Source organism: Triturus cristatus, chromosome 3_2 (assembly GCF_964204655.1).
Source record: "Triturus cristatus chromosome 3_2, aTriCri1.1, whole genome shotgun sequence".
Lineage (NCBI taxonomy): Eukaryota > Metazoa > Chordata > Amphibia > Caudata > Salamandridae > Triturus > Triturus cristatus.
The window spans coordinates 36201829-36228072 of NC_140584.1; the positions used below are offsets into that span (position 1 = coordinate 36201829).

Genomic DNA, 26244 nt, shown 5'->3' on the forward strand with positions numbered 1-26244 from the left:
TCCTCGGTGGACTTGATCAAAGCCAGTTCAGTGCTGTGTTCCGCTCTGAAACCAAACTGCATTGGGTCTAAGATGTTGTTGGTCTGCAAGAACCGACTGAGTTGCACGTTCAAGGCTTTCTCCATCATTTTCGCAGGTAGTGGGAGGCGGGAGCTAGGTCTGTAGTTGTTCGGGTCTTTGGGGTTGAGGTTCTGTTTTTTAAGCAAAGGTAGGATGGATGGCATTTTCCATTTCTTTGTGAAATGTCCCACTTTAAAAATGTGGTTGAACAAGGGAGTAAGAGCTCCAAGCAAGAATGGAAGGTGCACTCTAGAGAGAGTCAAACTGGAAACATATTTGAAGTTCAAATCAATTCTTCTTTATTCAAAGTAGTGTTGTAAAAACAAGGCACACAGCCAACGCGTTTCGTTCCCTAGTGCCACGGGAACTTCATCAGGGCTGCAACAATCATAAAAACATTTTTTACATATAAATATACATATATATACACTGAAAAGTACAAAAGACAAAAATCAATCCATAAAACAATACAATAGGCAAATAATAATACAAAAATTATGAACACATTTATAAAAAACCACAAAACGAAAAATGAGAAAAGGACAACCCAGAACCAGCACAGGACTAATATTAAAAATGACACAATATAGTATATACCAGCCAGAATTGGAAAGTGCAAACTGATACGGAAAGATTATATTGACATTTTTGTTGGTCAAATGCTAGTACACATGAATTGTTACCAAAAAGGAGAAAAAGACCGAAAGAAAGAAAAAGAGAGTAAGAGCTTCCGCAATGGTTTTATCACGTCGGCCGGGCATGGATCCAACTGAGAACCTGATTGAGTAGACATCAGCAGTTTAATCAAATCTTGTGTCTCCAGGGGAGAGAAGATGTCCAGCATTAATGTTGCCTTTGATCCATTGGGCTCCATCATGGCGGAGTCTCCATTATCATAAGCTTGTGTGAGGGCAAAAGATGAAAATATGGCTTCCACCTTTAACAGAAAGCGGAGGCAAGATTTTCGCACAGTTCAGAGCTGCTCTGAATTTTAGGACTTTTGGGGGACTGTAAGTTTAACAATTGTTCTAAAGAGTTCTTTGGAACTATAATGACAAGGGAGGGAACAAAGGGAGACCACAACAGAATTGGTGAAAAGAACAAGGTTTTATATTTATAAGTAGTTATACCAGCACTACCATATAATTAAATACACAGTGAATATACCATACAAGTGTGCACTGAACGTGCAAGTGACAGTGGACAGCGCAGTGACACTAGGGTGAAAGACACAGCGTGAACGGCACAATAAGAACAAATAACAACGTGGTCAGTAATACAAATATATCAAATCAATATTTGGCAATTGGGTGACATAAATTGACCACAACAGCGCCAAAGTTCTGTGCTGGGTAGTCGACGGTGTTTCAACCTGATCCATTTCAGGTCATCATCAGGACATCACTTCCCACAACACACACGGACGCTTCACTCGTCCTCGACCCACCCGTTACCCCAAGGATTCAATTCCTCTGTCCACGACTAATCCAGCCTCCTGCCCGGTGGACAATCACTGCACCAATTCTGTTGTGGTCTCCCTTTGTTCCCTCCCTTGTGATATATACAATCATCCTGAATTGCCTTTCTCAAATGTTTTCCAGTTGAGACATTGTTGTTTTGGTACACCCCTCACGTCAGCAGCACAGCACCCCTTATATCAGCAGAGCGACTGTGCCACAGTTTCATTGCGACATTTACACAGTCCATCACGGTCCGACTCTGAAACTGTGCCTGACCGGGAACAGCTTTATTTTTCCGTCAGCAGGGCAAAAAAGCCTCCTGTGCTTCACACCGACCCACAAGCCAACTGCCTCCCACACACCACAATTCCAGAACCCATCCCCTTCTTCATCAATGCAATCTTCCAGCGCGTGCCGCAACAGGACACTAAAAGAGTTCAATCCAACATATGCCTTGACCAACAGCCGCATGTCGGACAATTTTTCAGTCTGTGGATTTCAAGGGTGGAGGTAGCTATGATTCTACTGGTAGAACCATGGTGAGTTTCACCCACATTTAAATTGGGGAGGCAAATAGCTGCTTGGCAGACAGGGAATCCACATTTTTTGCAGATGCATGCAACTGTCCAGCTGTAAATGACCACTGCGGTCTAAAAATCTAAAAATATGGCACACCTCTTTTTTCTTGTTCTTGTTGCTGCCCAGTCAATTGTTTTTATGTATCCTTTCCCATAGCTGATGTTAATGTGTGCTCAAGCAAAACTTCAATAAAATAATTTATAACAAAAAAAAAGTATGTGTACATTTTAACAGCAGGTTGCATAGATTAATTGTCATGTCCTGTTTTTGTGTCTCTGTCAGGGAAGAGTTTCCGGGAGGAGCAATGTGAGTCCTTTAATGGCCTTAATCGAAGCACTAACCGACTGACCCCCTCTGTTGGATGGGTGCCAAAGTACTCTGGGGTGTCACCAAAGGACAAATGCAAACTCATCTGCCGAGCCAATGGTACTGGCTACTTTTATGTACTTGCTCCCAAGGTAGGTCTACAGGTTTGTGTGCGATGCCCACGTGTGAATTAAATCATGGTCTCTGAGGATTAAGTCATGTATTGTCAACAAACTAGATAAAAACATACAGCTTTTTAGTATTAGGGGAACAAACTGGTAGAACGAGCCAGCGAGCGCAGAGACCTCAAATACCATTGTTCCAATCTGCTCCTCGCAAAGAATAGGCGGCGGTGATGCATGTCAGATTTTCAGGATAACTTCAAGCATGGCAAATGAGTTCCATTCTGATTCATCTATGTACATTTATCACATGTGGATATCCAGAAAATCGATCTCGGCATCCTGGGCATGTACAGTTGACAATCAAAAAAGTACAGTTCATTAATAATATCACCTATTATTAGGCAGCAAGAGTCTATTCAAACCGCAGTGTGCTCAGTTATTGTCAATGAAGGGTCATTATTACAGAGACACATTGCTTCCAGTAATCTAAACTGTTATGGTGACATAAGCGAAGGAAGAGAAGACATTTCTCAAACAATGGAACATCCTAAATTGTCTCTCCAATTATAAATGTGTAATATTCTCATATGATGCTGTTATGTTCCCTTTCACTTTATCTCTAGCTGCTCAGCCAGTGTGAGTGTTCCGTGTAGAATGTTGGCGTGAGTGACATGAGTGGAATGCTTGGGTGCCTGGTGTGTGAGTGTTGTCAGTTGGAAGAAGGGCTGAGCAGCTAGGAGGCTGCTCCTGGTGGGGCTTGCTGTAACATCTACTTATGGACTCCATAAACTACATAAAACCATCTCGGCTACGTCTACTTCATCACATGAGCACGTGGGGCCAGCCCACTACAAAATGTTTCTAAGAATGAAGATCATTGCAGATAGAAAGAATGGAATGAGATTTCCAAATTGTGGTCGTTTTGTCTATGCTTAAGATAATCATGTAATTGGAGCGGTGCTATTATAATGTTTCCCCAAACATGCTGGAATTCCACGTTACCAAGTAAGAGGGGTAAGGTGCTCCTTGAAGAAAAACTTTAGTTAACTTACATAATATGTAACAAATACAATCTTAATTTGCAATACATATCCTTACATTGTTTTTCATTGTTTTTGTCTTAAGAAATGTATATTTTCTTTTTTGTAGGTCCAAATTAAGGTAGAATGTATTGTTATCTGATGATCAGCTACTATCCAGTTTATAAAAATCAATTTACAACTATAAAGATATTATCTTAAATTAGTAGTTTTCCTCGCCTACAGTTATAGTTGTGAGCAGACACATTTTGAGGTGCAGATTTTATTTTGCCTTTTTGCTGTTGCAATAAATACCTAATTTAGAGCACCCACACACAAAAATGATTTTGTCCTGGAGCGTGGATTGACTTGAGGAACAAGCCTTGCCATGTCTTCAAGGTAACGAATCACTATGGAATTCATTTCCAGTTATTACCAATAAATGTATCTGGTATGCAATATCCTATAAGTCTGGCAGAGCTCTGACTGTAAATTTATGTTGGATGCTTGTTTCCCAAACATTTCATTGAAAAGTATATGCAGGCCAAACATGTCATGTGCAAACACTCTCATCACATGCTATTATGTTGGGAGCTATGAGCAGTACAATAAAAATCAGCATCATTGATGCAGTAGACTGTGGCCCTATTTTGGTGCAAAAATGCTTTTGATCAAGCACATGTTTGGAAACCTCACACATAATGCTCCTTTGACAGATACATATAACTGCTTCTTAACCACTGCTTCAGAGTGTATGCCTCCTCCATCATTACCTTGGTAGTGTGTAGTTAATGTTAAAAGAAATTACCTCAACCTCCTCAGGTCATTTTGCCTCTGTTTCAGCATCAGGACCCGTCTATATCCATAACCAGTGACAAATATTTGTTTATGTTAGCACGAATTAAACTAAATTAAAAAAATTGGAACACTTACCCTGACCTCAATACTAATCTTAGTCAATGTTAAAAAAAAGAACTATATTCCTAATATTAAACTGAAATACATTAAATAAGAAAAGCCTACCCCCATAATTAATATTTAATAATGTATTCATAGTAATTAAATGGAATGTCATTATATGAACCCTTAGATAAGAAACAGTGCCCTCAGATAATGGTAAATAAGATAATAGTATAGATTTTGAAAATATACAGAGGGAAAGATCAGACAAGACACAGTAATGTATGCTCCAGTAAGTGACTTGCTGTGTCCGTACCGTTTCCATAGGACTAGGCATTAGAAAAAACACATGAACCTTGTAAGCCTGAGTGTAACACGTGTGCATGCATGTATTTCAAATTACACAACAGGAAATGTACATGCTTTATTTTCTTTTTTTATTCAACTGTCAGTAGGCAGGGATCATGGTTGTGCGATGTTCCTGCGTCTACATGAAGTGTGGAGTTCCCTTACCACACGAGTAATGTGCAAAACACACAATCACTAGATGTGTTCACTTCCATATCCCGCATATTGTGCACACCTAAGTGATGCAATGGCTTCAGACACTAACAGTTTTAAGGTATAGTACAATACGTAGAGTCAAAATAAGAGACAGTATTATAAATTCTCCAAGCTATATAAACGGCAGATGAACCCTAAAAGAAATTGTTATAATATTTATAGAGCTATAATACATGGGATCCTTCAATCCCTATATTAAACCCTGTCTTTAACTTTTTTTTATAACAGGCAACTTGTGACACACCCAGTCGCCTATTATAAAGAAATTATGTCAGTTCTTAACTGTAATAAGTTATTACTGTTGAGTTTTGACCTCACAATGCCTGCTGCCAGCAGCTATGGGGAAAGTCTGATCATGTTGATCATGTCACAGAGTATAATTAAAGCAGCTGCTTCAAGAAAAATAAAACCTTGCTTTTCTTTTTCTGCTCTGTTTTTCTAGCCTGTAGTGACAAGCAGAAAAGAGATATTTACGGCAACATGTTTATTTTTTGCACTTTTCATGTAATTATAGAAAAGCTAGACTCTGTCTAGACTTGCTTCTTTCTGTACATTCTGAGCTAGTGCTTTTATATAAATAAATAAAAACCTGACCTTTATTAAACTGATTCTAATATATTTTTGCAACAAATATCTACTTTTTATTATGTGTTTTATTTTGCACTATAGCTTCTATTTTTATTCTTCATTTTTGCAAAGGTGCTCTATCTTTCATATGAAAGATCTACACACCAAGGAGTTACGTGGTATGTGGGAAAGGTGATAGTGTGACCATGTAATATATGGGATAAAGAAGCCCTGCCATACATGATAAGAATATTGTACGTCACCTCGTAGTTCCACAACCTTATAAAGAAACTCAACCTTTGGCCTCATTCCTCCATAGGGTCAAGGATCTCCTCATTGTCTTGCAATATCCTTATAATGTATGGCAGGGAATATGTTATCCCATATATAAAGGAGATAACGGATATTAGATCAGAATGATTGAATTTTATGTCTAACACATAGAAAATACTGTAAGCAAAACCATTACTCTAAAACACCTGCATCCCAATTACATTCTAGGAATAAAAGGTGTTACTTAAACATATTCTCAGATTATCCCCCTGCCATGGCCAGATATTATGCCATACATAGGCACGTAAATATCCTTTATTGACACATTAGAGCAAAACCTAATTATTTGGTAAGTTATGCTGGTTTAAGAGTGAATAATTTGGAAATAAAGGGCTATCAACAGCTAGTTCTAACTAAAATGTTTTTAAGTTTTAAAAAACGAAAATATTCAGAACTGCTCAACATAGAGTTGTGTATTTAAGGGTGATGGTGCCTCAATCTGTGGCTCAAGTGATACTTTCCAGGATGGCCAGATGGTGATCTGACCGTCCTCTCTTTGGGTTTTGTAGGTGGTGGATGGGACCCGCTGCACTCCAGACTCCACATCACTCTGTGTGCAAGGGAAGTGCATCAAGGCTGGCTGTGATGGGCAGCTGAACTCCAAGAAGAAATTTGACAAGTGTGGAGTCTGTGGAGGAGACAATAAGAACTGCAAGAAGGTGTCCGGCCTTTTCACCAAACCGATGTGAGTTCAGAACAGTGGCTTTATAACCCTACCTTTTAGCCATGGGAGGAATCTGGTGCTTAGCCTGGTACATGTCCTGTGTTCCATCAGCTCCTCCTGTGTGGGGCAGTATTAACACTACCATGCAGCACAAAGTGGAATGTCATTCTTCTAATGCTGACTCCAAATTGTAGCAGTGGTAGAAGCATATATAGAGCTGTCTCTGCTGTGCAGTATAAAGTGAAATGCCATTCTGGCCGGTGTGACCTTAATGCTGCTGCAGTGCTGACAGTACAGTGGTAAGAGTCATTCTTCTAATGCAGTCACTGCATGGCAGTAGAGCGAAGGCATATTCTATGGGGACGTTTTCAGGAGTCTCAGGGCAGAAAGGGGCTACTGAGTTCAGATTGTGACAAACAAGAGCCCTTTTACAACTTATGTCCTGAGCTCTGAGCACAATGTGCACCCTCATAGCACCTGAACTTCAGGGCAGTGATTTCCATCTTTCCTAGATTTACGCAGGGGAGTGGTGCGGGATTGATTCAGAATACAATGCATCATATAGCAGCAATCTATAAGTTAAAGGCTAGCCAGTGTACTTACTCAAAGAAAAAAGTACTCTACTTCAATCACAAAACACAATATTTAAGGTATAATTTTAGGGATCAAGAAAACTGAGGTACACAGTTATCAACTCAACAGTCATGGTATAGGGGAACTATAGGATTACAAGCAATTGCTATTCCCAGGGCTAAGGTAACATACAATGTTTTAATGCAAGCTCGGCCCTATGCATGAACTTCTGGTCCCTTTTACTGAATTTCCCTTCATTATCTGCTCCTCCCGCATGATGATATGGTTTGTATCAGTCTCACAAAACGAGCATTAGAAAAGTCAACACGGCTTGCCTGTTAAAACTATAAGCAATGATTTGTAGCCATGCTTTACAGTAGTGTGACTGTTGTGCAGCATGGGTAAAACTAATTGTTAAAAAGTGCTATAACATGGCCAGCACAAATGTTTTTTTTAAGTTTATTAGCGCTAACAGCATTATAGCACTTTTTTATTATTATCTTTAACAGAGGAAGGGATGGAGGAGAATGGTCGGAGGGACAGAGGAAAGGAGGTAGGGCAGATGGGAAAGAAGGACATGGATGAGGGAGAGGGCAGGTGAGATGGGATGTGGTGCACAGGGACAACAGACCGTGGGTGTCAGGGTCTGGGGCAATCAGATGGACAACAGAGGGTGGGCGGGTGTTGCTGGGGCAAGCAGATGGACGATGGGGGTGAGCAGGAGGGGCTGAGGACAATCCAACAGGCAAAAGAGGATGATCTGAAGGTGCTATGGGGAAGCACACAGGGGAGGTGCTGGAGGCAAGCACATGGACGGCGGAGAGTGGGCAGGAGGGGCAGAAGCAAGCACAGGTATAACAGGGGGCAAGGAGGAGGGACAACCATATGGACAACAAAGGGTGGGTAGAAGGGGCTGGGGTAAAGCAGACAAACAATGGAGTGCTGGCAGGAGGGGCTGTGGCAATGACACAGACTATTGAGGTATGGCAAGAGTTGCTGGGAAAAGCACATGGAAAATAGGGGCATGGGCAGCAGGTTGTGGCAAGCACACAGATACCAGTGGGAGGGTGGGTAGCATGAGAGGTGGGAGTAATGCACAGCAGGGAGAAGTACATAAGGGAGACAGCTGAAAACACATGTACTCTCAAAGAGTGCTTAAAGAAAAAGAAAACAGTAGCACCTGAAAAAATCGAGCAGTGGAAGGACACAGTAATGCATCCAGCCTTCAGGGAAGGGACAAACACATGAAGAGGAAATAAGCCTACAGAAGTTAACAAATAAGAAGTACGCATATGAGAATGACAATAAAGCCAGCCAATAGTAAGCAATGGGTGGCCTCTAAGCCCCCTATAAGATAACAAAAGTTGTTGCAAGAGGCACACATGCGCTGAATTGAGCACGACCTAAAAATATCACAGTTCCTTTGAGGACATTGCCTTGCACTGTAGATTAGTCTCTGTCTGATCTGAGTGGCTCAGTCAGCTCTGCTGCCTGTGGGTGGGGCAGCACAGCTATTGGTGGTATGTGATCCTACACATCCCACAAACTCCTGGTGCGCTGACTTGGTCCCAGTGCAACCAACACTATTGAGGCCTGTGGTCTCAAGCCAATGTCTCAGGTGCATGGTCTGGCAGAGAAGAGAGAGAGGTGTGTTCAAATGAGGAGAATGTAATGCCCTGCAGGCATTGTTTATCCAGGTGGGTCCCCTCTGATTGATCTTTCTCTTGGCCCACACACAGGCCCTCCCAGCCAAACAAGATGAAGAGCTGACCCCAGTCACAATGAAGCTCAATGGAAAAATGTTGATTGTTGTGTACATACTTGCAGTAGTGTCCACTCTCTCTTGAGGCCCTTTGGTTTTGGTTGACTTCATCACAGATATCCAAACTCAATTCTTCAGGTGCTATCACAGGTGCTTAACTTCCATATGTGGAGTCCACAGATGTGATTGCAATCTCCGTAAGTGCCCAACCATTCCCTAATACTTCACTTCTTGGCATGCAACATTAGTGACAGGGTCTCAAGACCTCACCAAGCAACCTGGTGTGTGATGCTTCCATGGGTTATAGTAGGCTGTGTCCTGCACCTGCCTCCTATGTCAGCGCCTCGCAGTCCTTCTTTTCAGGGTCGTAACTTCTTCATGCAAGGGCATCCCCAACACACCTCCTCAGCAGGCATTCATCTCTTTCCTGAAGGCATGCATCAGTCAACTGCTCTGGGCATATCCACAACATCCAGGTTCCTTTCCCAGAACCAGCAAAGGGAAGTTGGCAGTCAGAGACCCCAACCCTAGTACATGAAAGAGTTCTAGGGTATCCAGTGGATTGGGATTTCAGGATTCTGATAGAGAAATCTTGACACTGTCTGGTAGTTTCTGTTCCATCTTCATACTAAGGTTGCAGACAGACTTGATGCAATCCAATGGTCAAAGTCTGCAACCGGTTTTGGTGCAGTTGTTGGTGTTTACTCATTTCTCTCAGACTGGTCAGGCCACAGTTTTTGGCTTCAGGTGTTAGCAGGAAGGTGAGGTGGAATTGGGAGTCATATGTCGGAGGGAAACCCTAAAGAAGGACACTAAGTAAGGAGTGGTTAAAGTTGTAAGTAATCTATGGACCATACATTGGGAAATGGTAGCACCTGCTATTTACAAAAGACAAGTTATGGGAGCCAGCTGCATCCCAACAGTAAGGTAGGCGAAGGAGGGACAGCTGCTGGGATAGTGGTACATAATCACGCAGTGCTTGTGTCGCGCACCAAGAACACGCGAGTTGAGAGCTAGGTTTATGAAGACTCTAAGCTTTTGAAAGCCGTTACGCTTTTAACCCCTGCGTAACAGGGCTAAAACATAACTGGGTGGTTCACAAATCATTTGTGTTTTTGCCTAGGAAAGAGTGACTCTTTCTTGGACAAAAAGTTTGTGAACCACCGAGTAATGGATTTCAATAAAGAAGCACGGCCCGGGGTTCTCACCCTTATGATACAGACCCGGAAGTACAGCACAGGGACTCCTCAACCTTCCGGTGCTGACACAAAGCTCACAACAAAGCCTCTCTCCTTTCTACTCTGAAATTGAAGAGTGGCACAGGGATGGTACATCTTTTCAAGGACTCTGAAGCGTGCGACTTTTCGGACTGATTAGTACTGAAATTCAACATTTCCCTCGCATTGCAGGACAAAATACAAAGGTTGTGAATGCTCACATTCCGTGGCAACAGTCTCAGAAGTGTAGCAACGATCGGCGTCATTCTTCCACTGCTGTTGCCCCTAATATGCGTACGCTGCAGGTTAGTGCTGGAAGTGGTGATGGCACGAGACAGACGGCACTGGAGCAGAGGCCACATTCTTTGTGTTGCTGATAATGTAATTTGTAGCTCCAAACACATGACTCAGAAAACCACATTGTTATATTTGGAAACAAAAGACACACCACGTGAATTCTTTGGTCTCTTGCTGAGTAGAGGCATTCAGCGAGAACACATGAACCTAACAATAACTTTATGTGTAGGCATGGCACAAGCCCTAAAAAAAGAACTGGGGGGACTGACCAAGTCAGGCAGTATGCAAGTGACATCATGACGCGTGCTATCAAAGCCCATATGACGTCATGACGGGTGAAATTCCATGTGGCATCACAGGAAGTGACCTCTGATATGTGTATGTTATAACATATGCCAACTGAAAATGCAATAAAATATGTTTATTTTTTTTTAAAGTTGTCTCTTGCAAAGCATATAGTGTACCATGCAGATCACAGATTTTTATTTTATGTTAATAGGTAAATGGATTACTGCTATGAACACAGAGATCCTTTTGTTACTTTCAGTTAATAAATGATAATCCTTCTAGTAGAAAACAGTGAGCTATGGAGTGTATTTGACTCCTACACCTTGCAACCCTGACTGTCTCATGTAACACATCTTGTACATTCCACACTTACATGATTTATTTGGAATGGATAAAGTGTATGTTATGTAAAGTGCTCTAACAGTCTGCATTGGGATGAGTAGCGCTATAAAAGAAATAAAATAGTGCTATTGAAATTGTTATTTGTGTAAATACTGAGACAGACCAACCCATCTGGCATTCTTACAGTGCATGCAATTATTTACAAGAAAGTAAAAAGCATGCATCTCTTAAGAACCTGTGAAGAGATAACAAGCTGTGTAGCTTTTTTCTCGCTGGTGCATTTGCATTTGTGAAATTCCAGGACGCCTCCAGTCCCATACTTGATCAAAAGGAAGCCTGATGGCCCCTTAACTTCTACCTTTATTGTTGCCCAGCTGGAGGTGGGAGAAAAAGCCCCCTCGCTGGTTGCACGTTGCTGCTGGGAATCGAAAGCAGACAACCTGTAGGAGCTGATGAACATGTCCCGGTATATCAAAATTACACTGGGACAAGTTCAACATATTTCTGTGGGGCCAAACTTCTTAGCAGGGGAGACGGCGTCCACCGTGTGAAAAGAGTGGGTGGACGCCTTGTACCCGCGTTTACCCCTGACTCGTGCCCTGTGTGTAGGTGTTTTATCGAGAGTGTCATGCCAGTGTGTTCTGCCGCTAAACATAGTAATTAACAGTTGTTTTACCACTACTCGTTTTATAACCTTGTAAACATAGAAGGCTGAGATGCTTTTGCCAGATTTACACACTTAGCGACTTTGCGATCATATAAGTCTTTTTTTTTTTGCTGCGCAAAATTGGCCCAAGGTCATTAGAGAGCTTTACCAGATTAGATTTGTTTTTTTTTTAAGATCCACAGAGATTGAGGCTCAGATTTACTATTGCTTTGCGTCAGGTTTGCATTATTTTTGTGACACAAACCCGCCACAAAGATTTATGATAGGATTTACTAACCAACACAAATCAGAATTTGCGTTGAATAGTTTACTGAATTAATGCAAAGTTGCACTATGAGCTACTTTGTGTTACTTTGCGTCAAGAGGGCAGTCAGTGGGTGGTACACTGGTGTTCCCATGCAAGCACCCATGGTTTTTGATGCACATCCCTGCCTACAAACATTTGAAGGCAGGTATTTGAGCCAAAATGTTATGCCTCATCCAGGCAGGCTTAACAAGGAGAAATTTACTGCTAGACAGTGTATGTGCTAGCTGTTGTGTTAGACATATTGTAGCCTTCCAAGTACATAGAGGGGCTTGTAGCCTGTCCACCACTTACCATTGGTTGGATTTCCTTATCCTTCTCTTCTGTCTGCTTCATACTCGTGTCCAGGCTGTCAATGTTGTGTTCGTCCCTCCAATGCAGCATTGCCTTTTTACTGTCACTTTAATTGTCTAGTATCACTACTTTCAGTGCTTGCTTTTGCCTATAAAATGACACGAGTGGCTCTTTGTCTTTTTTTACTGCAAGATGCTGTGCAGCATGGCGGAAAACCATTGGCAGAGCCAATGGGTTGCTAAGGCGAGACCTTTTTGCTTTGCCAATGCTAGTCTATTTCTCAAATGTGCTGTATTGTACTGCACACATAAGCAGCAGGAAAAGTGTTAAGTCTTTTTTTCTCATGACACACATATTTCTCTTAAAGCTGTTTGAAATATAGCAACGTCACAAATTGCTCTGATGCCTTTCGCATGATAATTTGAACTGATGCAATGCTTTTGGACACAATAGCAATTTGATGTATTCTTCCCTTATGAGAGTTGAGCTATTACAAAATGTTCCTGAGTTACTGTGCTGACTCGGCGCTCATGCCAAATTCTTTTCTTTAACTTCAGCCACGCTGTACAGCATGGCTACAAATTGTTTGTAAGCCAATAGGTCGCAAATATAAGACCTTTTGGCTTTGCCAATGGTTGTCCTACTTTGCAAGCAAGCTGCTCTGTACAGCACACATGCAAATCAGGAAGAGTGTTCAAGTATAGTTTTTGCACTGGAATTTAGTCATGAGAAAAAAATAAGCACAGTTTGCTAGAGAGAACAAGCAATGGCAAAGGCAATTGGTTTCGCCTCTGCTTAATCATTTGGTTTTGTCAATTTTTTTTGACATGTTACACAGAAGTGCAGCATGTCTCAAAGTTAAAAACAGCATTGTGACACACCTAGCACTGATTGCCTCATATCGACTTTTTTCTTTACTTTAAGACATGCTACACAGCAGCTCACACTGCTTTGTAATATCTCTAAAAAGCATTGGGAAACCAAATAGATTTCGCAGAGGTGAAACCTATTGTCTTTGCCAATGTTTGTTACAAAGAAGGAACAATGTTTGTAATTGCTGAAGATCTCCAAAAGGTGTGTTTCTTTGACCAACAAAGTGGTTTTAAAGTGGCACAGCCTGAGATGATGTGGCATTATGGCCAGAGCTGTTGACTTTGGAAGTGGAAACCATGATCGAGTCCTGGCGTCAGCTAAACATCCCGTGATTCAAGGCAAATCACTTAATCTCACTGTGCCTTAAAAAATTTATGTCAAGTGTAATATAACCGGTGCTCATATAAAGCATGCGTATGCCCTTGGGACACGTTTGTGCTATATGGCACTAAAGTAAACAAGAAAGCTAATGACAATAACGAATCAATTAAATAAATAATAAAGCTAGACTTTGAATCCTGTAATGAAGCTGCACCACCAGAGAGGTGGCTTCCAGGCAGCACTGGACTGCAGTAGGGTGGGGGCCGTAATCCTGGGGGTCGTGGGTCCGCATCATTAGACACCTGGGCCCCAGCAGGGCCCCGCAGCACAATGCATTGCAAGCTGCAGCAGTGGGTACCCCGCTGCACTGGCTGCCAAATTTAAACTGTGCCATGGGCAGCACGCCCTGCCTATAGAAGTTGTGGGTATCACACTCTGTCCAGCTGTCTCTGCAGTAGCGTTTGGGCAAATGAGCATGAGATGACTGACTCTCGTGACACCCTTTCAGTGTATCTGAATGTTTCGGTTGGGTGAAATGCTACATTGTAGCCAGCTCAGAATGGCTAAGTAACCCAGCCTCCAAACCTGCTGCAAGCAGCGCGCTGCTAGCTAAGAACTTTGCTCAGTTAGTGTTGTGTTAATTAGCAACACGGTGGCTTGCTGAGGAGGTGCTATAAATGCGTGACAATGCATTTTAGTGTTATGATGCCACTCTGTAATGCGTCAGTCTAATGCTTGATGCGTGGTACTTGGCAGGGCTGCAGAAAAAAAGCTCTGCGGTATTGCGGGTACACTGGCAAAGCAGCAACTATTTTGCCTTACTCGCTGGAGCCTAAAAGCTACTAATGCATTAAGAAGGTGCAGCCTAGGTATTGAAGTTCAGGGGCTTGGCAGGAAGTGTTTCGGGACTAAGGGGGGTATTGGTGATAATTAACCCATTTCTGAAAAAGGTCCCTGGAGGGATCACAGATGATGATAGAAGTGTATTGGCAGAGTGGTGTAGGTTTACTAAGGGATGACATATGAAGGAGAAGATTGCATGAAAAGTAGTAAAGGTCCAATTGTTTTTATCAGCACCCCAAACATTACTTACAGGGTTTCTGGCCAAAATCTTACATTTATAAGATAGATTTGTGCTGAAAACAGGGTAAGTTGTCACTCTTTCTTGACTTTTGCTTGTGTTTCAGCAGTTTCATACAAAAAATTGTTCCTGCCAAATCTTCCTTCGAAGGGTACAGTAATCTATTGTTACAGCATTTACATAGCTCATTCTGGGAGGCTGAAATGTTTTGCAACAAATTCCCTTTACTTACACAACTCACAGGCGGTTGTCTGTGTAAGCCTGCAAACCTGCCCATTGTTTCAAGCCAGGCGTCTCTGTCCAGAAAATGCAGTGCTTGGCCCCATCCCACCAAGCAGCAACACCAGCTATCAGCATCAATCTGTAAATATCACAGAATGCCCCGGAACCAGGGATTATGTAACTCTTGGTGTGCATATTGAAAGTGCTATGTGCAGTGGCATAACACAGGCCCCCGCATCCCCGCGCTGCGGGGGGCCCTGAGCCGCAGGGGGCCCCCTCTGCACAGTAGTCAGGCCTGGGAGCTCCGGATTCAATCCGGAGCGGAGGCCCACCGTTTACCTTGCAGGGTGGCCCCCCAACTTTCGTTATGCCAGTGGCTATGTGTTGGTAAAGAGAGTAGGGGAAGAGAGCCTGTAGATGCACTCATAGGGAGAGCTCATTGGGAAATGAAATAAAAAGTACCTTCAATGCGAGTAGGAAGTGGAAGGACACTGGCCAGTTGCCAGTAGACAGAAACCAGAAGATGTACTTGCTCCAAGCTCCATGTCATGGCATGGATAGCAGAGCAGAGCAGGTAGTGAAAGCAGACGATGTGCTGGCCAATCAGAAGCACGTAAATCAGAGAGACGTTGGGAAAGACAAATGGGATGTTCAGGAAAGTATTGGGTGGGTTCTCAGCCCATTTTAAGATTTTTTTTAATACAAGAGATGTTGTAAGTGTGAAACCTAAAAACTGCCTTTACTTTTGCAATTAAAACTTTAGCTACACCTACCTGCATGTAGGAAAATTTTTTTACTAGGCTGCTGAAAGTTGGTTAGAAAGCCTGTGCCCATACTATCATTATTGACATGAAACATGTATCGTGCCTACTGAGGAATTTTCAGCATCTGATATTCGTGACATTTTTAGCAATTTTAGGGCAATTTTAATCACAAATTCTAATGATTGTTTTTAATATTGTAAGTGCGCTATTTTTTTCTTATTTCCTTTAAAGAAATATTTAGGGGTCCGTAATTACTTTGGGATTTGACAGTTTACGGCACTCGTGTGGTATCTTGGGTTGGCCGTGACACCATGGCATGTCTCATGCGCAGACATTCGACTTGGAGTGTGCAGATGAGACACTTTAAGATGTCACAGCTCTTCCCAGTCAGCGCATTGGGCTGGACAGGTCTAAACGGCTGGCACTGTCGCAATTAATTACCATTGGCCTTCATTACTCCAAGTCAGGTCTTTCTTGTCAAACATCTTGTCAAAGATTCAGTATTCCTTGTCCTAATCCCTCTCTCTCTCCTGCCTCTTGTTTTCCTCCGGACCGTCGATCAGGTTTTCTTTAATTACTGCAAATTGTTGTAAGGAGAGTATAAGATGAGGGTGTAGGAAGGGGTGGTGTTTCAAGACACGAAGAGGGAAGAAAGATTTACCAGCAGGAAGGAGATAGAAAACATACTTCTTCCTAGCCAAATTATATAAGTTTATGTGTGTCTCTGGAGAGGCTTGCCTCACACAGGAAAAGATAATTTAGAGCTATTCTTCATCAGTTTTAATAATTCCATATCTTTAGTTTTCCACTAGCTGAATCCTGTTCTCTAAGCTACGTAAAACTCACATAGTTAGGATTGCAACGAGGAAGACGTGAAACGAGACAACTCCAGCTTCTTACGCCTTCCATAAGAGATAAATGTAAAGGAAGTATTTCTGTAGATAGTTGTCCTCCCTTTAAAGCAGATGTAGAAAAAGACCTCACTTACTCGGCGATGGTCACTTCTACCTAATGCCTCAGACTGCCCGAACATTATAGGACATGCATGCTCTGTATAATATTAGATATGCATGTGCAGTGCATTATTGGATATGGGTGCCATTGCTTTATTGGACCTACATGCCCAGTGTGTTATTGAACATGTAAGCCCCAGTACGGTATTGGAAATACCTGTTGTGTGCATTATTGGAAATTCATGTCCAGTGCATTATTGTATATACATTCCTAGAGAATTATTAGCTACCCAGTCTCACAGATGACACTGCAAAGCTTCTTTTCATTTCTTTCACTCCTTTACTGCCACTGTTGAGCAGGACTACGAAGTACCATATTTAAATTGTGATAGTGTGTTGGGGGAGGGGCAGCTAAGTGACATCTGTCCAGTGCTGGCACAGCATACAGCACTGGTGAGATCACATCCTATTGCTGACACTTAGTGCGTGACATGGTGGGTAACGATGTTGTAATGCATCCTCAACGGCACAGGACTGTAAGATGTCTTTCTTTCAGTTCTGAGACAGCAGTATAGAAGAGCTTGCGGACACCAGTCCTTTGCTCACATTATTTTATTTTATTTTTATTTTAAAGGTTTTATATAGCGCTGGCTAGACCCGGGGGTATCAGAGCGCTTTACGTGAGTACGAAGATAATAAAGGCATATAACAATTTTTCAATAGCGTAGAGTTTCGACAGGTTAACAAAAGAGAACAGCTCGAAATTATACAGATCGAATTAACAGATAGATAAAACAAGAGCTATTTACATAGATAACATGGATATGGGAGATCAAATTTTCTACTATGATATGAGATGGAGATAGGCATAAAGGACTACAGGCAGTAACTAGTTGGGCGTGAATGAGGGGGTGGGAGAAAGATGAGGAAGGGGGTATTATGGATGGAGAGGGAGTATGGTGGGGGGAAAGACTGGGTGACAGAGCAGAGGGGAACAAGTGGGGGAAGGAGCGAGTAGAACCAGTGGAATATAGAAGGAAAGGGGGAGACGGTAGGAGAGTAGAGGGAGACCTATATGGTGGAAGCGGGGAGGGGGTCTGAGGCGTTCGTTATGGCCCCCAATATTTGTTGAGGAGGTGCATATTGATGTCTTTGTTAAAGCTGATGTAGGAGGGGTTACATCGCAGGTCTTTAGGGAGGGCATTCCAGATGTTTGGGGCATTTTCGAAGAAGGAGCGAGATTGTGTGGTTTTCTTTTTTAGCAGGGGTGGGAAGAGGAGGACAGCTTGGTGCTTCTCATCAGTCGCGAGCAGCCCACTTTGTTTAGTTGCAGTCCAGGATTGGTAATATGCCACCTTTACATTGCTGTCACAGCAGAACAGACAGCGTGACATCCTTCCAGGGCTGACACAACAGTACCAGACTGACAAGATTATGTCTATAGGGAGTATTGTCTTTGTAGGCACTATAGATTCTGCAGAGCAATACTGGTGTATTGCTACTTGGGCATTCCATGGCTCATTGATCTATACTTCAGCACTATCTCAATTAGCGGTCTATCTTGATTTCTCACAAAATGTCGTCGGATTCTTATATCACGGTTAAGTTGTTCAAATGGAGTTGCATTGTTCTCTGTTGACATAAGTATCAACTGTGCAGAGCAAATAACCAATGGCTACCTTTTTTCTTTCAGACACGGCTATAACTTTGTGGTTACGATCCCTGCTGGAGCATCCAACATCGACGTGCGGCAGAGGGGCTACAAAGGCCTTGTGAGTGATGACAACTACCTTGCAGTCAAAACAACGCAGGGCAAGTACCTGCTGAATGGCCACTTCATTGTGTCTGCTGTGGAGAGGGACATCATGGTCAAGGGGAGCTTGCTGAAGTACACCGGGACAGGCAGTGCCATAGAGGTTCTCCAGACTTTCAATCCCATCCAGGAGCCCCTGATTATTGAGGTCCTCTCTGTCGGCAAGATGACCCCACCCAGGGTCCGCTGGTCCTACTACTTGCCCAAGGATCACAAGGACGACAAATACCGCAAGGATGGGAAAAGTGGACAAGTGCTTAACAACAGTGTTCAGAGTATGTCCAACCGACTGATTCCTAATCAGCCCAACTACAAAAGACCAGCTTCCAGGTGGGTGGCTGGTAGCTGGGATGAATGCTCTGTGACCTGTGGTAATGGGCTTCAGAAGCGGTCAGTTGAATGTCATGACTCCTATGGCCAGCCAGGTTCAGACTGTGATGCTGCACATAGACCTATGGACACCAGGGCCTGCGGTGACCCATGTCCCCAGTGGGAGACTGGGGAGTGGAGCTCCTGCTCCAAAACCTGTGGCCGAGGTTTCAAGAGGCGCTATCTCAGGTGCACAGCGGGACCTGGCATTCCCATCCCCAGGGACCACTGCGGCATCAGGAGAAAGCCACAGGAGCTGGACTTCTGCATACTGCGACCTTGTTGACCTGTTTGAGACATTGAGACAAAGGCATCTGCAGCGTTCCTACGCCCTCGACAGCCAGCAAGTAAGCCGCTGAGTTGACTGAGCGGTAGAGAATCTATCTGTTAAACGATTCCTTGAAACTTTATTGTAGGCCAAAGCGAACCAGAGACTTATGGATAATTCTTCCAAAGAAGCAGGAAGAGATGGTGAAGGAGTAACCCCCACCGAGTTAAACAATCTACCTCTTAACCTGAACAATATAGAATACTGGTGCCAAAATAACTGAATGATGGGGATGGGGAGGAGGGAAGGAGTTCAAGGGCAAGAGACCTAGGAGGAGTCAGAAAGATGAGAACAAGGGAAGTGAAGGATACACATCCAGCATCCTGCTAGGACATTTTGAATGTGGGCAGGTCACAATCAGAGAAGATATTTCCTACATTTAATTTCATCCAGTTCACTAATGTGTCCCCCCCCCTGTACTCACGAAGATGAAAATTCTAAGTATAGGTTGAATGGAACCTAGTTATTGACATCAGTTCCGAGACCAGAGCTGAGGCCATGCCTCTGTTGGCCTGTTCCATGGAATCACGGTGCGCCTATTGAGTTTGTCATTGAGGACAACCATTCAGTGCCAGTTCGGAATGTTGCCCTTTAGGACTCTGTTAATGATGGTGCTTTTTAGACATTCTTTTCAATATGTTCTCTGGAAGTGTGTGACCGTCCATAGAGAAAAAGGACAGCCTAGTACCTCACCACTTGGGAACGGAGTATTTTATTAGTGTTAAATGTTTTCTTTGTGCTCACTTGCAGAAAATTCGGTACCAAGCAGTATTACTGTCACACAAATTGTTCACTTACTAAGAGCAAGCTGAGTGGATCACTGTAAAGAAACTTTATTTGCATATTTATGGACAACAGGTTGAAAGATTTCCAGGGCTGCTGCCTTATGGGTCCCATACTCACTGAACCTGAGCTAAGAGTCTTGTGTATCCCACACTCTTTGACACTGAGGTAAGAGCTCCCCAGAACTAGAACTGTTAGGGACAAATACCCACCGAAAGCAAGCTAAGAGCTTCCCAGGACTATAGCCTTAAGGGTTATACATTCAAAGACATCAGTCAAAGAGATCTTCAGAAGTACAGCCTTAACAGTTTTAAGCTCAGAGTTGCGAAGCTAATATCACTTAAGAACTATAGCCTTAAGGGTAATAAAGTTGCTGACGCCAAGCTAAGATCTCTTCAGCATTACAGGCTTAAAGTTTGTAAACTCACTGACACCAAATGAAGAGCTGCTCACAACTACAGTGCTGTGTTTTACACAATGATTTATACCGAAGTAAGGACGCTCCGGGTGGTATAGAGCCATATGTATCACACACATTGACTCTAGTCCAAGAGCTACTCAGGAATTCAGCCTTTGGATCCACTGACTCTGAGACTCTGAACTTAGTGACTGGGTTCACTACAGCATCAGATGGCTCACGTTTGAAGATGATAGGCCTAATCCTTCACCTCTTTGCATACTATTGAGCGTCTCATACATTCGTAGCCATCTTAAAGCACTACAGTACTTCATCCTAATGAGCACCATGCTTACTGCAGCTGTGTTGTGCACTGAACGCTAATTTGGCCTTGTGAGTTTGATACTTGAAAACACTAGACTCAAAGCTCGCCAGGTTTATGGTCTAATTGGTCCTACACCCAATTCCATACCGCTAATAGATCTCCAGGACTATCTGATAATGGGCCCTATTCAAACTGAGGCTGAGGATTGAATTATCCAGTGCTACAGCGTCACAGGTTGAAAACTCACTGACACGGACCTTGGGTGTTTTGCTGGCATCAAGCTATGTTTTCCCCAGTAGCACACCATTCTTGATCCTACACTCACTGAAATAATACCTCTCTAGTACAATGAATGTGTGTGCCTCATTGTCACTTTCCTGAGCCACTGACTCAGAGTTCCAAAGTGCTACAGCCTCAAAGGCCAATCAGCACTGACTCTGAGCTAAGAGCTCCTTAGTATTTGAGCCTCCTGGGTTTCACACTCTCTGACGTTGAGCAAAGAGTTGCCCAGTGATACAGTCTGATTCCCTGACACTAGCTGGAAGTGCGCTCCTCAGTAATATTACTGCCCAGCAATCAGTAACCTCATTGTGAGAGTTTCTCAGTACCACTGTCTCCTCCGCCACACAGCTACTTCTCTGAGCAAAGAACTTCGAAGTACTACGATCTTGAGCCCAGCAGTGAGAGATTTCAAGCTAAGAAGTCCCAAATTCTACACCTGCCCAGTACTACAGCCTCAAGGCTAAAACAGTCACTTGCATGGAGCTAGGAGCTTCACAGTGCTACCACAACATGAGTCCCAAACTCTCTGACATGAGTTTATAGCTCCTCTGTACCATAACCTCTTAGGTCCCACACACTCTGAGAGAAAGCTAAGAGCTCCCCAGTACCGTAAGCTTTTTGGTAATGTACTCATTGGCATCCACCTAGGAGTTTTCCAGTACTGCACCCTCTTGGCTCTCTCATTCACTGGAACTGAGCACAGCACTCCCAAGTGCTAACATCTTATAGGGCCCAAGAGTTCCCAAGTACGCAGCCTTGTGGGCTTCATGGTCACTCAGAAAACAGCTCTCCAATACTATCACCTCAGGAGTCCACAGTGTCTGTGCCTCAAGAACCCCTCACAACTACAAACACTAAGTCATCTAAAATTATGAACGCCCCAGTTCTACAGCCTCATGCATCCTATGCTCACTGACTCAAGGTAAGATCTCCTTGTTACTACAGCAACAGGGGCTCTCACTCACTGATTAGAAACTAAGAAAGAGTTTCTGAGTACTAAAGACTCGATGATTCCACACTCACTGACAATCAAGCTAAAATTTTTCAGGACTAAACTACAGCCTCTAGAGCACTAAGTTCCCAGACACTGGGCTAAGAGCTCCCTAGTTCTGCAACCTCCTGGGCATCACGCTAAAGTGACAGTGATCTAAGAATCCCTATCAAGTACTACAGACTCCAGGGCCCAATGCACACTAACACCAAGCTAAGAGATCCTAAGACTAAACTAAAAACGTAAGGACCTCATGCTCACCGACAGTCAGCTAAATTCTCTCAAGAACTAAAGCCTCAAAACTGCAATAGTTGTTCCTATTTTTAAAAGTCAGAGCGGATCTCAAAGTTCTGAAATCCTTTCATCTCATATTTCTGCTCCCTTCTAGAGTCAAATCTCTGTAGAATCATATAGCCCAACAACTAAGCAATCATCTACAAACTACAGATATACTGGGACTAATGAAAGCAGTTTTCCGCCCTTCACACAGCACTGAATCTTTGCTTTTGTCAGTAATATGTGACCTGAGATTAGAAGCTCGCCAGCACGAATACCCTGATATTACTTGATCTATCAGCTGCATTTCATACAGTAGTCCATGAAGCCCGACGCCAATGCCTTCAGGTAGTGGGCTGCTCTGGAACGGTGCTGAATTGGTTTACGTCATTTCATAAGGACCATTCAAAGTCTATCATGTTGCGGCACCCAAAATAATAACCTGAGATAGAGAGGGGGACTGTTCCTGTATCTGTTTCATTACATTCTTGGACTCAACAAAAAATAATCAGGCAATATTTATACATAGATTGTCTGGCCTCCAGAACGTGCTTCCATTGCCGCAACAGTGATTTGTTTAAAAACATGACCATCATTGAGGACTATCCACCTCGAAGGGATTGCCACGTACCTGGTGGGAGGTGCTTCAGGGGAAAAATAATCTGTGTCAGTAGGTCTGGCATGCCAAGTTGGCCCAGCAGATCTCTGGTTTGTTCAAGGAACAACATAACTAATATCTCCCCATGTGCTGGGAGTTTTCTTCTACCAAGAGCAAGGCATTTCAGGACTTTACCTGCCAGGACAGCCATATATTTATGGTTGTCCTGGACGGAAATGATTTGTCAGGAAATGGGATCAGAGAGGTTACACCTAATTAATTATTCATATCCCCCTGTGCCATTTCCACCAGCATCAATCTGACAACAGGGTCTTCTGAATGGCAGAGCTGGCCACAACTCCATCTTTGGAAATTCTGCCTTCTCCCACAGTTCAAATGATGCAGGAGAAGGCAGTAGTGAGGCATACAGGCATCCATCTTTTTGGTAAATGTCCGATAACACCCACTCATTAATAAACCCTCAAAGCATTTTATTCCCAACTAATCTGATAGTCCCGGGGCGTTGCATGCAGGCTTCCCCAAAATGTGTTTGTTTTGTTCTGGCTTGGCATGAATGAGATTATTCTAATCCAGTCACGGTGCATAAAAACTTTGCCCACAGGCAAGCATTTGAGTGGGCAAAATAGATGGTCAGTGGTGGATTGATGTCTTTCACTTGGAATGCCCTCCTCTATAACAGGTATCTCCCAGTTCTGTCTTGCTTGTTTCACCTTAGTTCTGGGCACTTTTTTTCTTTAGTATCAGAGGCCAGGATCATGTTTGGGCTAAACATTACTGATGGGCTATAATGACAGAGAAATATGACTGGAATTGCTTATTTCAGGTTTTATATAAATCACTGGTCAAAGAATTCACCACAGCTTAGTCATTTTAGAGGGTCTGTTTAGTAGATTGATATGCTCCACTTGATCATATCGCCACCTCATATGGGAGTCGCCAGAACTGCTTTACTGCTTTTCCCCAGCAAAAAGGCCTCTGGTTTTAACCAGGGTCTTTGTCTTAAAGTTGTATCTCCATTTTGTATGCCTGCAAAACAAAAAGAACCTCCTTCGTGAATCATAATTTTGTAGAATATTGTATATATTGTATAAGGTGTAGAACAGTATTTCCTTCCAGTCCAGTGCTTAAATTGTAAAAGAATAAGTACCGGGACTCAGAAACCCAAAGCAGGTGCAATCGAAAATCGGGGATGGCGACTACTACAGCCGTGTAGTCTTGATTCCACCTCATGTCTCTTTAATCCACCATTAGACACTCTGTTTCTCTTTATCTCACTCTTACAGGTTCTTTTTCATCCTTGCTTTTTCCCTTTGTCACTGTTTGTCTGCCTATCTTCCCCTCCTTCTTTGTACCTTTTGTGATTTTCTTCCTCTTGCTTTGGATCATAGTATGTTGAGGAAAAATAAGTGCTGGTCCCCAAAATGAGTGACTGCGTGGGCTACCTCTTTGAGTTTGTTTATATATAGGATGTGATGTGAGGCGGCAGTGCTGAGATTAAGCAAAGAGCTTTTAGGAGTCCTGCCAAGTGACGGATTGCATCTTGAACTGTAATCTTTGTACGAATTCTCATCTACTTTCCAATTATAGAGTGGGAGCAAGGAGATATTTTGTCATTTATATGTTCACAGGTATTTATGTAGTGTGTGGATGCGTATGAGGGTCATGTTTGAATATCAGAATGCAGCACTAGGATAGTGTGTCATTTTTTGAGAAGTGTGTGTCCGCGTGTGTGTGCATGCGTCCATACATGTGTGTGTGTGCATGTGGGTCCGAAGCCTCAAGTTTCCCAAAAGATGGTCTTTGAGCCAGACACCCCCACACATCTACATGGTATGCTCAATACTGATTCACAAGTGCCAGATCCACTGAAAAGTTTTAGGATTTCCACATTTAATTAACATTTTACCATGAATCTATTGAGAATTCTTTACATGCTTAGTGATTATCCTGAACATTTGGCAGAGCTCTGGCCGTCAGAAACTAATTATTTTCCGCCCTGCACAAGACCTTTTCAGAAAATGTCTTTTTTCAGCGACCCGAATCAGATTATTGGCTGACATCAGAGCTCTCAAGTTTTAAATTCCATGCATAAATATGTTATCCAGTAAACCGTTTTTATTTGCTTTCAGGCAAAGATGAATAATAAGTCACACAGGAATACAAGAGCCACAATGTATGGAACTGGGAAACTTAAGAAATGTCTTGTGTGTATTTTAAGATGTGCCCCTCGACCAGCAGTGAACACTGTTTGACTTTCTTAGCTTGCCAGTTGTTTCACTATAAATCAAGAAGAGTAGATCTCAGCCAATCAATGTAGTCATCTTGACACGGGACTTTTTAGCGGGGGTGTTAAGAATATGATTCTGAACTACTATTCGCAAAGTAACTATGGCTTTCTCCATCACTGGATGTCCACAGAACCTTAGGTTTGTAATCCTGAGCTTCTGTTTAACAAATCAGTGCATTCTGGGATTTTTACGCTTCAGTCTTCTGCATTGATCGCATTGGACTGATACATCTGAATACAATAATTTAGAAAAAAGTGAATTCCAGGCCTGGACAAATGGGACCTTCCAAACACAGTCACAGTGAGTGATATATTATGGCTACCTACAATGCAAGCAGCAAGATGGAGACAACTACATTTCTCAGAAACTCATCAAATACGGCGTCTATGTTAGGAGGAGGTGGTATAATGTCGTTTTACTTAGAGAGTCAACATACTCCTTGTACCATTTGTGTGGGACAACAAGGTTTTCCTTTCCCCCTTATTGGGAGTGCACAATCCTCACAAATCAGAAAGAATGTCCCTGTTTCTCAGGGTTTGCTGCAGGACAACTGTCATGGCTATAAGTGCATCTCAATGCACACACCTCAAGCACAGGATATGGAAGCAAATAGGCACAATTATTTTCACTATGGTCGTAACTGATAAGGGTATTCATGAGGTAATCCATGTCTGCCCTTTCCATACAAATTCCACATTGATTTGCAGGGAGAGGGGAGATGGGTGTTGCCAGTTTGTTTTGTGTTTTTTTATGTTATTTGACAGTTCTTTTGCGTTGTTATGTGGCAAGAGGATGAAAATTGCCATTATATTGGCTGTGCGTATACCATGTATACACTAAGTGCCTGAGCCAGATACTTGGGCAAGCACTAAATAAAAAAAAAAGAAACCTGTAAATATTTGCAAATGGTGTTATCTACTTTATTTTTGCTCTGTTGCCTGAGAAAACGAACATGTATTAGGGTGAGCAGTTCTTTCCTTGTGAAATACGAATCCAGTCTTTAAGGAGAAGCTATTTCTGGTGCCCTCCATTGTTGCGCACTGTAAGTACAATAGGACCACTCTTTAATCCCTGCTTTGCACACATTTGGTTGATGTAAAATGGTAACCTTTCTTCATCCTGCTCAGATGTGTTCCGATCAGAAACTCTACCAAGTTTTGCTTCATTGTGGAAGGGTAGGAAAAGGTAACAAAGGTGGTTGCCCTTTAACACAGATGCCTACTAGGCATAATCAGCTA

At 42.8% G+C, this 26244-nt stretch overlaps 1 protein-coding gene across 1 annotated transcript in view; it reads left to right on the forward strand.

The window, feature by feature from the left end:
• ADAMTS15 (ADAM metallopeptidase with thrombospondin type 1 motif 15) overlaps nucleotides 1-25892 on the forward strand; it is a 232752-nt gene extending 206860 nt beyond the window's left edge. Inside the window, exons 6-8 of the mRNA XM_085647224.1 lie at nucleotides 2382-2557; nucleotides 6423-6598; nucleotides 18229-25892. Of these exons, the coding sequence (XP_085503350.1) occupies nucleotides 2382-2557; nucleotides 6423-6598; nucleotides 18229-19003 (1127 nt within the window). The 3' untranslated portion in view covers nucleotides 19004-25892. The remainder of the gene's footprint in view (nucleotides 1-2381; nucleotides 2558-6422; nucleotides 6599-18228) is intronic.
• The last annotated feature ends 352 nt before the right edge of the window (nucleotides 25893-26244 follow it).